The following is a 14,060-nucleotide window of genomic DNA, read 5'->3' as shown; positions in this document are numbered from 1 at the left end:
CTCAGAACTATATGTAATATGCAACTGACATTCAAGCAGCTCTTCAACAGCAAGAAAAGGAATCGGCCTCCCTGTTTCGAGCATTGTGTTAATGCAAGCAATCCAAGCAAGCGTAAGATTTTGCTAATACAATTAGTTCAAGAATACGAGATTAAATTGTACCTTCACGCTTTCCTTGTGCTTTCTTATTCTTGTGGAATAATTTAGTTTGTAACGGCTCCTATTGGCATGTTGTAACATTATTGTAATACAGTTTAGGCACCTGACTCGCTCAATAGATTGGGATGCTTGCTTTTATTTACACTGGAGCAACATTTGCTCTTTTTGCAAAGCTTTTTGGTAATCTGGAGGTTTCAACCCCATCTGAACATATTGCGCTGAAGCAGGCAGAATCAAACGCATGCCAACGAGATTGGTGAATAGTTGCGAAAGTTTCCTACTTCACGCTTCCCACTACGAATACAAAATTCTAGCGTTATATTTTGTTACTAGACAAACAAATGTCCTCCTAATAACGCATTAATGTTTGCCGTGGGGCTACGTCGCCACAGTACGCAATGCAGCGTATTGATTCAAGCTTCTTGATAGTGATCCACAGGATACAAACAGCACGAGACTGAGGACGCGAAAGTAGACAACGCCCGTGCATGTTAAATGTTTACTATGCTACTCACACAAGTCACGGTAGCTGCTAAAAAAAAATTGAGGCGTCGGATTTTACGCCTCTCGAAATATTCACACACAGCACACGCGCCGGGACGAACGAAGCAAGGTAGCATTAAGATTGAGTTTGAGAACAATATTTCCACCACACGCTCAGTAAACGCACACAGGTCATTTGCGGCTTCCTTCAGGGGCTGGCGTGAACATTCGAGTTGGTGCTTGCTACTGCGTTTGATGAGAGAATATCGCTAGGAGACGGCAGCGCTTATGTGCACTTACGAAAAATTTGCACAGATATCTTTTTCTCAAGCAGGCGCTAAGCACGGGTAGCGCGAGGACCTCGCTTCGCTGACGCGACGACTTCGAAGCAGCCTAATTCCGAATACTGCATAGGCGATGATGGTATAGATATATAGGCTTGTTTATGGATCACGTGCTAAAATGTAATAGCGCTGGCCGAACTACGCAGACATGGAAAGTGCATCTTTTACTCAGCCAGCGGAAGCGACGGCGACATGAGGCACGCTGAAATATCAGCACTCTCTAGAGGCTGAGGCCAGCGTATCGCACTCGCCGAGCCAGGGTCGTTACAGTGGCGCAGACGGAACCGCCATCTACCCGAGCCTGCGGCAGGTTTCACGCCGCTTATCAAGGTTGTCTTGGGTGCGGCGTTTTTTTCTGCAGCCCGCTTCTCTCACGCAGCGGCAGCGACGGCGAGAGGACGCACGCTGAACTACTCTCTGGAGGCTTTGCAGGTTGGTTGTAAGCTTTTTACCTAAAGCTTATGCGTATGCACCAGTAATGTCGTCGCTGTTGCTTCCTTGAGTTTTCTATGCAGGTAAACTGTGACAGTTTCTTTGTTTTGTGAGTTGTGCGATTCCTTCTTTGTTTCTGAGCTCAGGAAAAGGCACCTTTGTGGTATCGTTTGTAGAACTGAAGCCAAGGAGAATAATATCTCGGCTGACTTGGGCGGCGTTGTGAAAGCTCTTGCCGAAAAGCTACCGAACACATCAAAGCCATAGTGAAACTGTTGGCTGACTCGGAGGAAAAACTTGATACTTATTCATCTGAGGTAACAGCTGAAGTTGGCAAGGCCGCTTCTTCGAGCCCGTAAATACGAGCCAAACTCGCCAGCATTGGTGAATGTACGGGCTTCATGAATGAGTGCTTTGAACGCTTTAAGGCACACGTTCAGGTATTTCGTCAGGAGTTGACTTAGGCGAAGTCTGAGAGTGCGCAGTGCTGTAAGGACAACGAGGAGTTGCAGAAGGACCTTGAGGGAACTGTCAGACATACAGACAGACGCTCGTCATCTCACGACCAAGAATGATCCCTTTTTAATATACCGTCATGGAATATATACAGCCAGAATGGTCACATGACTTGTGTCAGAACTGGTCAAAGGAAATGGAAATCATTGCGCTTATCTCAGCGCGTGTCTGTGGCACAGGCACACACAGTGCGTATCGGGACGACGCCACATCTTCCCCGTTTTACAAGCATTGTGTGCCTACCAAGAAAGGAAAGCACTATAAAAATCATGTCGAGTCATTTCGGCGCTCGTATTACGCGCCGATATCCCGTCGTTCTTTGCTCCGGTCTCGAAAGTTTCGTTCGGCGGAAGGGTCTTTTGGGTGTCGGACGATTGCTCAGCCACGATGTCCGCGTTGTCGGTCGTGTCCGTTGACAGGCTGCTTTGTTGAGGCTGTTCGACTGGGACGGGACTGGTTTCTCCTACGTTTGGGAGCAGGAACAGATTGCGTCTGTTTCTGCGTATGGTGTTCCCTGCAGTCTGGACCCAGTAGGATCTTGGTGTCTTCCCAACATAGCTAATACTTACATGCTTTATGAAAAACCGCGTCGTTTAATATGATGTGTTTATTTCAATAATGATAGAACATCGAGTTTTTGTGCTTTGTAAATGTTTTATTCATTAATTGTTGCGAAATACCCCATGTGTATGTTTATGTACCGCTGTCTTGGGTTGCCTGTGGTTGTTTTTGTTTTGCTTTAGGGGCGATGGGGCTAGTCAAGTTGCCTTTATGCGTTTTTCCCGTCATACACAGCCACAAATGCGCGTTCCTAATGTACCATGTGGTTAAATAAATAAACTTAAACATAATACGACACACAGCCCTGAACGACCAGCTACGAATAGCTATGAAGATGTACCATGCCTCCTCGCACAGAACTTCAGGAATCACGTTGTGCATATCAAAAAAAGTTTAAACTTCAAAGTGTTTTTAAATTACATAACACGGATACCATGTGCCCCTTTTTAAAGACAGGTGAATAATGTCATAACGCACAGGTACTTTTTATTAGAATAAAGGAATCGTGCAGAGAGTACCACAGAACTCGACAGCAAGAAACCCTGGGCGTCGCACTAGCCGCATTGTTGAAATTGCGGTCATGTGCAACGAGCCCTTTGAAAATTGCACTGCGACGCATGTGACCATACCAATGTTTTTTTTTTCGTTCCAGTCGGAGCATGTGAAACAGCCTTTGTCCATACTTTTTTCGCGTCGGATATGTTTCTAGCCTCTTTCATTGGGTGGTCCCAAACATAGTGGAATCTATGTGAACCAATCCCGAAGAAGACTAACATGGGTGGTACCGGTACCGGTGATAATATGATGCGGTAACGTTGTTCCCGGTATCAGTAGTACCAGTAGTATGGGTACCGGCGGTACCGCCGCCGACTACCACCACACTGTAGCCTTCTCTTTTCTTCGTGGTAGCTTCGTGGTAGCTTCGTGGTAACCTTGTTGAGACGGTGCGCCTCAGGTCGAAGATGCAAACGCTGTCATATGAGACTTCGCAGACCTCTCAAAGCAAATTATATAGTTGACACACCCCATTCTTACCACAAACTCGCACAGCCAGACTGCCTTTCGGCGACCACAGATTGAGGTTTAATCGTCTTTGAACGTTCTTTTTGGCCCACTTGCGGTGCCGGTCCTAAATGTCGCCAGTGGCAGATAACACAGTTGTTGTCCTTCAGGTGGATTATTCGAAGCGGTGGACACGCACGAGATATCGATATATATATGCATAACCGACTATAATAAAAAAATACTCGTTTGTTTTTTTAACTAAGTATATTATGGCGCTTATTGAATTTTTACGAATTATGCAATTATGAAAGTATGCAAGGCATAGCCATTTGGAAAGAATTCCGAGGAAGACATGGCTTTAAGATATGTGCCATCAAACTTGCGGTAAGAGGAGATAGAGATAAGAGGGAGGCAGGGATGTTAACCACTCGAGTCCGGTTAGCTACCCTGCGCTGGAGGAAGGGAGTAGGGGAATAGAAAGAAACGACGGAAAGAGAAAGATAGGGTAGCGAAAAGTCCACGAACAGCACTACAGAGTCAAAGGCGCTCGTACAAGCCAGACATTCTCAGGAAGGCCAGAAGTGCCTTTAGTGCCTTCTGAGTCAATGATCGGTGGGGACGGCGCTCTAGCATTGTCTGTTCACTCAGAAGACGATCATCTACTTTCCTGAATGCGTTGGTCGTAGATTGTCTTTGTGCTTCAGACTGAGGATCATGGCAGAATAGGTGGTCAATGCTCTCCTCGCAGCCTTAGACATCACATGCAGGACTGTCAGCCATTCCAATGAGTGCTGAATAAGTTTTCGTGAAGGCAAATCTGAACGACAACCGACACAGAAGAGACATTTGATGTCGGTGCAGTCCAGCCGGAGGTCTGAGTTGTAGCGAAGGGTTGAGTCTGTGCAGTCTGGTGCACCTCGTATGTGCGGTGCTCAACTCAGCTAACGAGAGTGTGCGTCGTAGAACAATGAACCGTCTCGCAGCGTCTGTCCTTGAGAGAAGAATGGGGACGCCGCGGTTTTCTTGGTTTGACAGCTGAGCTGCCTTATCTGCGTCACCATTTCCTATTTATTTATTTTTTTCATTTATTATACCTCAGAGGTCCCTGAACAGGACAGTACATGACGGTTGGCCTGACAATGCATGAGGGGTTACGTTACATGACATTACGTTCCATGAGTGGTTGCATGACACCGAAATGGCCTGATATACATTGAAAAGTGATATAATGACCTTTTTTTTCTCATATGATGGATGAGTTCCGCGATTTCGCACGTCAATTGATCGTGAGTTCCATGTCGGAGAAATGACTGTATACATTGTAAGGCCAGCCTTGAATCGCAGAAAACTGCCCATTTTTGAGGACTCTCTGTGTTGATCGCACGAAGCGCACCGCGGAGAGCCGTGAGCTCTGCAGCCGTAGACGTAGAGATACGGGAAGTCTGGAACCGTTGGGTTATTCTCCTTGTTTGTATAGGTACAGCGCCAGGCGAAACTGGTTATGTGGTTGAGCCATCAGTATAGATGTCTACGCAGTCGCTGTATTTCTCGTGCAAAGAGTAGCAAAGTAAGTGGCTTGAGTGCAGGTAACGGCAAGTCTATCTTTTTCTGAAGTCCTGGAATTGTGAGGTTTACTTGAGTACGGCTCACACACCATGGAGGAATCGAAGGTTTTGCAGCAGGTGCGTACCCTGAAGTAAGAGAGGCGCGGTGCGCGAATACAGTTGCACTGAATTTCGTGTGGGACCTTTCTACTAGGAGACTTGCGAGGTAGTGGGTGGGGCGAATTGTAGTGCGCACACACATTTTTTTCAATGGTAATGTGTGTTCCTATACTATAATCTTGAGCGCTTGCAATAACTTCTACCGTTGACGTGCTCCGCCGTAGACCAAGGCATATACTAAGGGATTGGGCTTGGATGCCTTGGAATGTATTCAGGCTAGTTCTGCAGGTGTAGGGGATGACCGGTAGGCTATACCGCAGGAATCCAATAAAGAGGACCCTGTACAGTTGCAGCATAGATAGTAATGACACACCCCAGGTCTTTCCAGCGAGTAACCTAAGCGTATGGCAAATTCCCGTAAGTCGTTTTCTCACATAATTCACATGAGGCGTCAGTAGAGATTTCTGTGAATATAACCACTCCCAAACATCTGTGACTTGTGCTGTGCGAGACCAGCTGCTCGTAGACGGATATCACTTATGGACACATTGGTTTCCTGGTAAATGCCACTGCACACTTTTCACATGGTATTTGAAGTCCTTGTTCTTCAAGCTACGATGATGTTAAAGTACCTGCCTTCTCAAGCCGCGCGCAGAGCTGAGGACGCGCCACACCCGATGTCCAAATACAGATGTCATTGGCATAGAGGGAGAGCCGCACGGTGCATGGAAGGATGTCGGCGAGTAAAATGAGTGTTAAATTGAAGAGCGTTGGGCTCAGTGCTCGACCCTGAGTGACCCCACGGTTACTGTAATACAGGGAGGTTAGGCCATCTTCTGTAAGTATGGAAAATGATCTCCTTTGCAGGTAGCTACTAAATCCAGAAGTAGATCTTGTCGCCAAGTCCTACTGCCTCTAACATGCTGTAGATCGCTTCCAGTGTTACGTTATCATATGCCTCTAACATGCTGAAGATCGCTTCCTGTGTTGCGTTATCATATGCTCCCTGAAAATCCAGAAACAGGGTATCAGATAATCTTTTGCAGAATTTCTGGTGCTCGATGTACGTCAGCAAGTTGATAACGTTGTCTATGGAAGAACGGCCACGCCTGAAACCTGTCACTGCGTCTGGATATACCTCGTAATGTTGGGGGTACCATTCTAATTGTGCTGGAACCATTCTCTCCATTAGTTTTCCGATGCAGTGGCAAGAATGCATGGTTGTTGCTTTGACTTGTTTAACAAAGCAGCTTGTTATGCACTCACTGGCGAAAGTAGCTGGACCGCCCTTGTATTTGGTCACACGTTTTGAGGATGGATATCTCGAAAAAAGTGGCACCTTGGAAACAAGTTCCAAGTAGGCACGACGCGCCTATAGAATTCACCGGCTAAAATTCTTAAATAGCAATATGTGTCGCAATGAATTTAATTAAATATAATGAGAATTTGTTTGAAATAATTGCTTCCGTATTTCGATTTGTCGTGCAAAAAATGTCCGCGTCATTGCGGGATCCAGCTCAAGGACCAGAATCACGCCATCTGTGACAGGCGATATTTAAACTTCTCCATATTCTAAAAACTAAAACACGTGCTATATCGCAGTTTCCTTCGTAAGGGAAACCGTTCAGAGCAATATCAAGACATTTCAACAATACACGAAATTAAACTCGTTTTTTTTTCTTTCCTGTCTTTTTTCTTTGCATTCCGGCATCCTCAATCCGGACATATTGTGGCGTCCGACTCCTGGTGCAGTACTGCAACGTCGTCTTCTAAGTGTTTTCATTCTGCACTGGTGTTCCCTCACCCCCACATTCAGGCGTCTGTGGCTTTGACCTGCACCTAAATCTCAGTACGCCAAGCGTACTGCACTTCGTCCCCGCCAGAGATGCGGTCGCAAATCGAACCAGTGACCTCTTCGTGGGCAGCGGTTCACTAAGGCCACATATACACACCGCGTGGGTGCAGGCGTTGAACAAAGGCACCGCGTCATACACGGAGACGCAGGCGCAAAGCACAGCCGCCCGGCGGAACCACTCGGATATAAAGCTGTTCCGATAACTCCGGTCCAAAGAGGCGGCATTCGATGAATACGTGCTTATCAGTCTCACGTTCTGTTCGACTGCTCAGATGAGCAAAGAGTAGTGCTGAGTGATACTCGCAGATTCAATAAAAAAGAACAGAAAGATAAGCTTCGCCGATAATATACCGGCTCTTTGTGTTTTTCAGCACAATCGGCCGACCGATTAGCCAACGCGAGCCATAAGCCTGCCGCTTCGAAGGTGCAGCCGCTATCGCCTTTAAAAAGCCGGAGCCAGGCTCATAACTGCGATACTTGATTCACTTAGTAAGGCCTATCCCAATTGTGCTCATAATTTTCATCATTTTAGTTTATAGTCCACAGCATAACCAAGACTTCTCGGAGAAATGTCCGTTCATTACAGTCTTTGGTCCTAACCTCCCTCTTTTCAAGTATAGGCATAATTCATACATGATTGCCTTATTTCACTTTATTTCCTTTCATTTCTCGTTGGCATTCCATCGACGCAGTGTCTTAAATGTGCGAGCTAGAACGGGCTTAAAATTATCGATGAAGAATTTCCACAATTCAGAGATAAATAACATTAATTTTTTTTAATTCACAAGTGCAGCTCTCACTGCACCAATCAGCAATTTTTCTATTTATGCCCGGAACACGCGCTGTTGAGTGTTGTGGGAGTATACAAGTAATCGTCAAGTCTCGTATGAGAAAAACCAAGCCTGGCCAATTGTTAGTCGAGTTTTGGCACATTCCATGTATTGCTCTAAAGTAGTATTTAAAATTTACTATAATCAGCTACATATTCCTCTTGAGCGTATCAGCAGGCGCTAAGATATTCCACGAGGAACCCCCTAAATAATTCCTATAGGCATTAAAAGCGTATTTTTTTCATTTTTAACACTTATAGAAAGCAAGCCATGCGCTAGTCTTGGCGAAAAATGCACCAACATTGGTCACCCATGTGTGCCGAGTGAGCCGAAACAATTATGCTTCTGCAAATTTCCTAATCTTATCAGTCACTCATTAGCCGCTGATGACATCATTAAACAAAGGTTGTTCCAATAGCGAAGTTCTCAAACTTAATCGAATAGACATGCTCGAGAAAAGTGGCCTTTTCGTTGTGAATGAAGAAACGAATTTATCCAGCTTCAAATCCAACTAAAATAGGAAGGTACCGCGGTGCCTAGCAATGAAAAGCTTGTTTATGTCATACGTTCATCGTAATGTCATTGACAACTGTATGTCAGGCCAACTCAGAAGCTTGTGAGACAACAGGGAAGTTGATCATATCCAGTGCACTCTGACAATGGCAAAAATAAAGGAACGACCGGTCATTAAATACGCGTAGTAAAGAGTACTGCAGCATGACACATTCTGTCTGCAGGCCAATCACCGTCAAGTGTATCACCTATGTCATGAGGCCACAGCATCAACAACAATATGAGTATCACCCATATTAGGCACCACAAATGACAGAAAGAAGCAGCTGTTCACAGCGAGTTAGAAGCTTTCCCGTATACCTTCCTCCTACAGTTTTCGAATGAGGTCGCGGGATCGAATCCCAGCCACGGCGGCCGCATTTCGACGGGGGCGAAATGAAAAAAAAACACCCGTGTACTTAGATTTAGGTGCACTTTTATAGAACACCATGTGGTCGAAATTTCCGGTGTCCTCCACTACGGCGTGCCTCATAATCAGGAAGTGGTTTTGGCACGTAAAACCCCATAATTTATTTTACAGTTTTCGATGCCATGAATGAACACTTGGATGACATGACGCAGGCTTGCAATCATGCCGGACACCACGTACCGCATGTGCGGATTCGCGAGCGGCCTCGACTGGCGGCCCGTCAACTTCAAGCAGCACCTGCAAACCACCAGGGTCTGCCGGCTTTGCGGAGTCGTGCCGCAAAGCATAGCCGTGCTGCCTTGTACGCACTTCCTGTGCGACTCCTGCCTGGACGGTTGCGCCAGTGGAGATCGCCACGCCTGTCCACTGGACAAGATCTCGTTCGAGGCCGAGTCGGACGTCTCTTGGATAACGTTTGACCAGAAGCACATGGAAAAGCTGCAGGTGAGGTCAGCCTCTTCCTCATTATCATCATTATCATCCTCCTCATCAGAAGCATATTTATTCGCTTCATAATCATCATCATCACTATCATCATCATCGTCATCATCAAATTATTGTTCACTGGCCGGGGGAAGGCTTCTCTCAGCGATTTCCTATTACTCCTACAAATCATCAATATTTACGAAGTTCACGGAGTGCTGGCACTCCGCATTGAAGCTAGACGCAACATTATGGTCGATTCGTTCGCTGCTGCTGCCGCGCCGAGCAGCGTCTGTGGGTTTTGTGGTGCAATTGTAGATGCGATAGTTACTAACGGTGCCGAGCAGTGTCTCTGTCTTTTCCCAAGGCACGCAAAACCGTGCTACTGCTCGAGAAACTTAGAGTAACCGCGTTCAAGCACGGCAAGTTTTTTTCGGCAACTACAATCATGAAACACGAAAGTGACTGTGAGGCATGCTGGTTAAACTAAGCGTCACGAGATCCCGCTGCCAGGGTCCGGTAAACCAGTACTAGTTCAAACGCCTTGTTATATACCGTGTGCCGGACACGATAAAGCTGGTCTCTGCTATTCAAAAAACTGTCGGTTACTGCATCCACGCATTACACGCCCTGTCCAGCTCACTTGCATTGCGTAATCTTTTATATAACAACCACTACGTCTGCTTGCTCTGTGATCAGCAATGCTGCCCAACCATATAGTTGAACACACAACCTCAAACCACTCATTAAGCAGAGTCTTTGCAAGAATTTATTCAGGCAGTGAATAATCAGCTGAAGATGTTCTTCTACAGAGCCCACAGGATGATAGTTTAGCGACAGTGCACTAGTCGGCTTAGACATTATTGTCGGGGAACTTTTGTATGGGTCCTGTTCGACCACTGCAACGAGTTAGAAAGCGTGGTTCTCTACAAACATGATAAAGAGCGAGATAAAGAGATGGTCGTGCGGACATATGAACCTCCTCCTGAGTGGGACACGGAAACAAAAGTTGAGCCTTGCGAGTGTTATAGAATTTACTACCTTCGGAAGAATGGAGCCCTTACCATCCCTCTCTTTTTTTTCACCTGTAAAGGTAAGCTGCTGGAACGCCCACAACGGGTGCGACTTCGTAGGCCCAGCCGGGGAGCTGCTGGAGCATTTCGAGAAGCACTGTTCCTTCCATGCCACCACGTGTCCTGGCTGCCGGGACACAGTGCTGCGTAAGGACCTGCCGAGGCACTATGCAGCTGGATGCAACGGCATTGCTTCACTACAATCGGGTGTAGCCGGGAGCATCTCCTCACTCGACATAGCCCAACCCAATGCTAAAGACGCCGGAGTGCGTGAAGTGGTCGCCGACTGCTCTTGCCACGACATGCTGACGTCCATTCAGGGCCGAGTCAACGACCTCGCCGAGACCCTGGAGAAACTCAGCTCCAGGCAACTTCAAGAGGAAGCGATTCACACGGACCCGAGCACCAGCCGGGGCGCAATGAGACGACCGGCCGGGGCCTCTGTGCACGATCTGACGTCGTTGCGGGGAACCGCGGATCTCCGGGATCTCGTGTCAGCGCTGAACGAAATGAAGGTCGTCGTGACTCAGGGATTCCGGAAGATGGAACGAAAAGTGCGGACGGAGGACCTCCAGAGTGGCGCGTCGTCGACGCAGCGCTCGTGTTCTCAGGGGGCGGTCACCAGCCGGCCAGCAGAGAGTCTACTGGCTACCCGGTCTAGACTCCTCCAAATGGCGGGCATTTCTGGTGGACACCATGACGTCCAGAGCAGTGAGACTTCTGAAGAACTCTTTGTGTTCAGTGTGCAGTATAAGCCGTGGTTGGTGGCGGAGAAGAGCAAGGGGCTGAAGATAGTCTGGCACCGGATTTTCGCCGGCGGCGAAGATACCGGCGTGTGCGTCCGGTGCGTGGTGCAGAGGAACGCGGGCTTCGTCGCCGTCTACGCGATGTCTACGATGCCTGCGAGGTGGAAACTGCCAGTCGTGCGGCCCTTGCGCGCCGAAGATTTGAGTTCACCGCACTTGAGGGAGTGGATCGTTGAAAAAGCGAAGGAGCCGAGTCGCGAGTTCCTGCCCGTGTCGGCCTACGCTCCGGACTTGCGCTTGCGGTGTCTGCTGGACGCGTCCACCCTGGCGGGCAAGACGAACGCGGAGGGTGAAATTCGAGTAGATTTTCTCGTGAAACTGGAACGGCGTTTTGCCGCGACGTGAAAGAGTGCGAAAGGCTCAGCGTTCTTCAATAAACGTTTCGTGCTCGTGGGCAGCAGTTCTTCCGCTGGGTCGGCACTTTATCATTCTGGCAAAGAAAATGTATTGTTACATTGAATGTTACAGTGCAGTGGCAAGAAACTGGTACAGTGCTTGACATCAACACAAAAAGTTGCAGAATCTTAAAGAAACATCCCGGACCGGGACGAATTTTTTGTTCAACTGGAAAGCTTTCTTTCTGAAAAGCCCCTATGGGTCGCTTTTGTAGCTTCGTGCTAAAGAACAGGTAGGCGTCGATTTTTCACTTTCAAAAATTCTACTCCACCTTGCGGACTTCCGCAGGAATGATTTGCAATATTCAGTGCTCCAGTGCTTAGAATTGTTCATTTATTCGCCCTCGCTCTGCGATTTGCTAGCCTCTTGATTAGCTCAGATGCTAGAGCGACCGCCAGGAATAAGCACTGGTGCCAGGTTCGAATTCCGAACTCCGACAAATTTGTCTTCAACTGCGTAGTTTTCTTTCTGAGAAACCTGTGTGGGTCACCTTCGTAGTTTCGTGCAAGAAAACGGCTGGATGCTACTTTCTTTCGTTTTCAGTCTTTACTACTAGACAGTTATATAAACCAGGCATTATTTTGCAGAAATGAATGACATCACGAGGAGTTGCCGGGGCGAGAACAAGGAGCTGTCGCCATGCATAATTCATTTTCACAAGCTTGCTGTCTTCCCCAGCCTCCACTCACAGAACGAGTCAGCATTTCCATATTCTCGAAACGTAACTTGCACATTATTCTTTATATTTTGAGCCCGTGTCCATCGAAAGGACTCTGTAGCGGTTACAAAGCATTGCAACCCTGTAATCTGAAATATTTTTCAGCTTCGTTGCCTTAGCTAACGTAGCCAACAAAGCCATTGGTTTCCGGATCAGTCTCAGGCAGTTATTGAAACACCGAAGTTTCGCAATTTTTCAAAAATATAGCCTAGGTCACATAAATTTAAACTCCCATGGGCCAATAGTACTAGTGGTCTCAATTAAGCGAAAAAAAATTTGGCGGGGTACAAGGGCTTAATTTTAGAGATAGCCTTAGGAATTCCTAAAATCTACAAGCCGTTAAAACGCTCTTTTTCGCGTTTAGTGAATGAAGAATATTTTTTCAAGAAATTGTTGCTACGCTTCGCAAAACAAATATTGATTCCCTTTTACAGAAACATTTTCCCTCGTCACAATGACATTTCGCTGAAAACTAAAAATATTCGGGACCCCTCTAAATCTGCGCTTATCTGAACACACCCGGGTTCTGTGTTGTATTCGCGCAGCCTCTTCGTGAACCACTCGCTGGCCTTGACTTGCTCATCAAGACACGAGCTAAAATTTCATTCAGGAGCGAGCATCACAGGACGGTAATTAAGACGCTAATAAGGAATACATATTTGAGCATTTTTTTTTCTGCGTCTCTGTCTGCATCTTTTGCAACGCTGTGTTAAAGGAATGCATTCTTTGCCTCTTCGGGTTTACCGACGCTGGCTGCTGCTGCGTGGCTCTTGCCGAGTGCGTTGGTCAAACTGGAAGTATTGTAGTCGTCACATCATAATCGTACTACCATCGTCATCACTGGTGGCGGCTTGCTAATAGACAGTTTTTGAACAGCGTTTGTCGCCTTACGTACGTTAAACGTAAGCACCTTTGCGGGAAGTTTCGGTGCGCGTCCTTCCAGTCTTTTAGTTTACCGTACGGAAACGCAAACGTAAAGAAGACGTTATAAAATAGGACGCCATCTGGTGCCTCCTGCCACACGTATCCAAGCCAAGAAAATCCATCAGCAACCATCCTGCTGTTTCTATGTGGACGCGTCTCGTCAGGCCTACGGGCGCCAGAATCGCCGAACGATCTCAGAAAATGAACGCGCTATGCGCTCATAACTAGCATTTCAGGTGAGTTTAGAGAACGCGAAAGCTCATTACGATAGTTACTGGCGGTCAACACGAGTGAGAGGGTAGCCATAACGAGAATTCTCGCTGAAGCGAAAGCCATGGGTGCCGCCATGTTCGACAACACTATTTCTTAGCGTTTGTAAGCACTGCGAACTTTAAACTCGCGAAATAACGCACGTTATCATATATATATATATATATATATATATATATATATATATATATATATATATATATATATATATATATATATATAGCGCACGTAAACCGGAGAAGCCCAATAACGTTCCGAGCATGCGCATTGAGGACGACGCTACTTGTTTACGTACATAATGCGTTTACGTTCGGTTGCAAACGCTATCTTAAAACTGTCTAATGTTTTGCCCGATTGGCCGGTACTAGACATAGTGTCCACAAAAAGCCCGATATAATGCGAATCGGGGCGGCACCTGATGACAGGTGATGCGCGTAGTGCGGACGTGTGCTCCAAAGACAACACACCGTCGTCATAGCTCCATCGTTCTCATCTCATCGGCTTCGAGCCCCCGTTTGACCATCCCTTAGTTTTCAGTTGATCGTCGTCTTACCCCTGCATTCACTGTTGCTGTTACAGCGGTGTCATATCGTCATCATCCCGCCTCCATCTTCGAGCC

The 14,060-nt window shown here is 46.9% G+C and overlaps 1 protein-coding gene across 1 annotated transcript; it reads left to right on the top strand.

Annotated features, from left to right (window-relative positions):
* Positions 1 to 1,321: 1,321 nt before the first annotated feature.
* Positions 1,322 to 11,697, top strand: LOC142557319 (uncharacterized). The gene is made up of 3 exons (XM_075669057.1): positions 1,322 to 1,418; positions 8,984 to 9,275; positions 10,348 to 11,697. Exons 2-3 carry the CDS (start codon positions 8,994 to 8,996, stop codon positions 11,476 to 11,478), a joined length of 1,413 nt encoding a protein of 470 aa, XP_075525172.1. The 5' UTR covers positions 1,322 to 1,418; positions 8,984 to 8,993; the 3' UTR covers positions 11,479 to 11,697.
* The last annotated feature ends 2,363 nt before the right edge of the window (positions 11,698 to 14,060 follow it).

The sequence above is a fragment of the Dermacentor variabilis genome, chromosome 9 (genome assembly GCF_050947875.1).
Source record: "Dermacentor variabilis isolate Ectoservices chromosome 9, ASM5094787v1, whole genome shotgun sequence".
Lineage (NCBI taxonomy): Eukaryota > Metazoa > Arthropoda > Arachnida > Ixodida > Ixodidae > Dermacentor > Dermacentor variabilis.
Note: the sequence above shows the minus strand (reverse complement) of the source record. Positions and strands in the feature narration are given on the sequence as shown.

Coding starts and splice junctions, on each gene's coding strand:
- LOC142557319 (XM_075669057.1), top strand. CDS start 8,994: ATGCCGGACACCACGTACCGCATGTGCGGATTCGCGAGCGGCCTCGAC. Junction 9,276..10,347: donor AGCACATGGAAAAGCTGCAG/GTGAGGTCAGCC, acceptor TCACCTGTAAAG/GTAAGCTGCTGGAACGCCCA.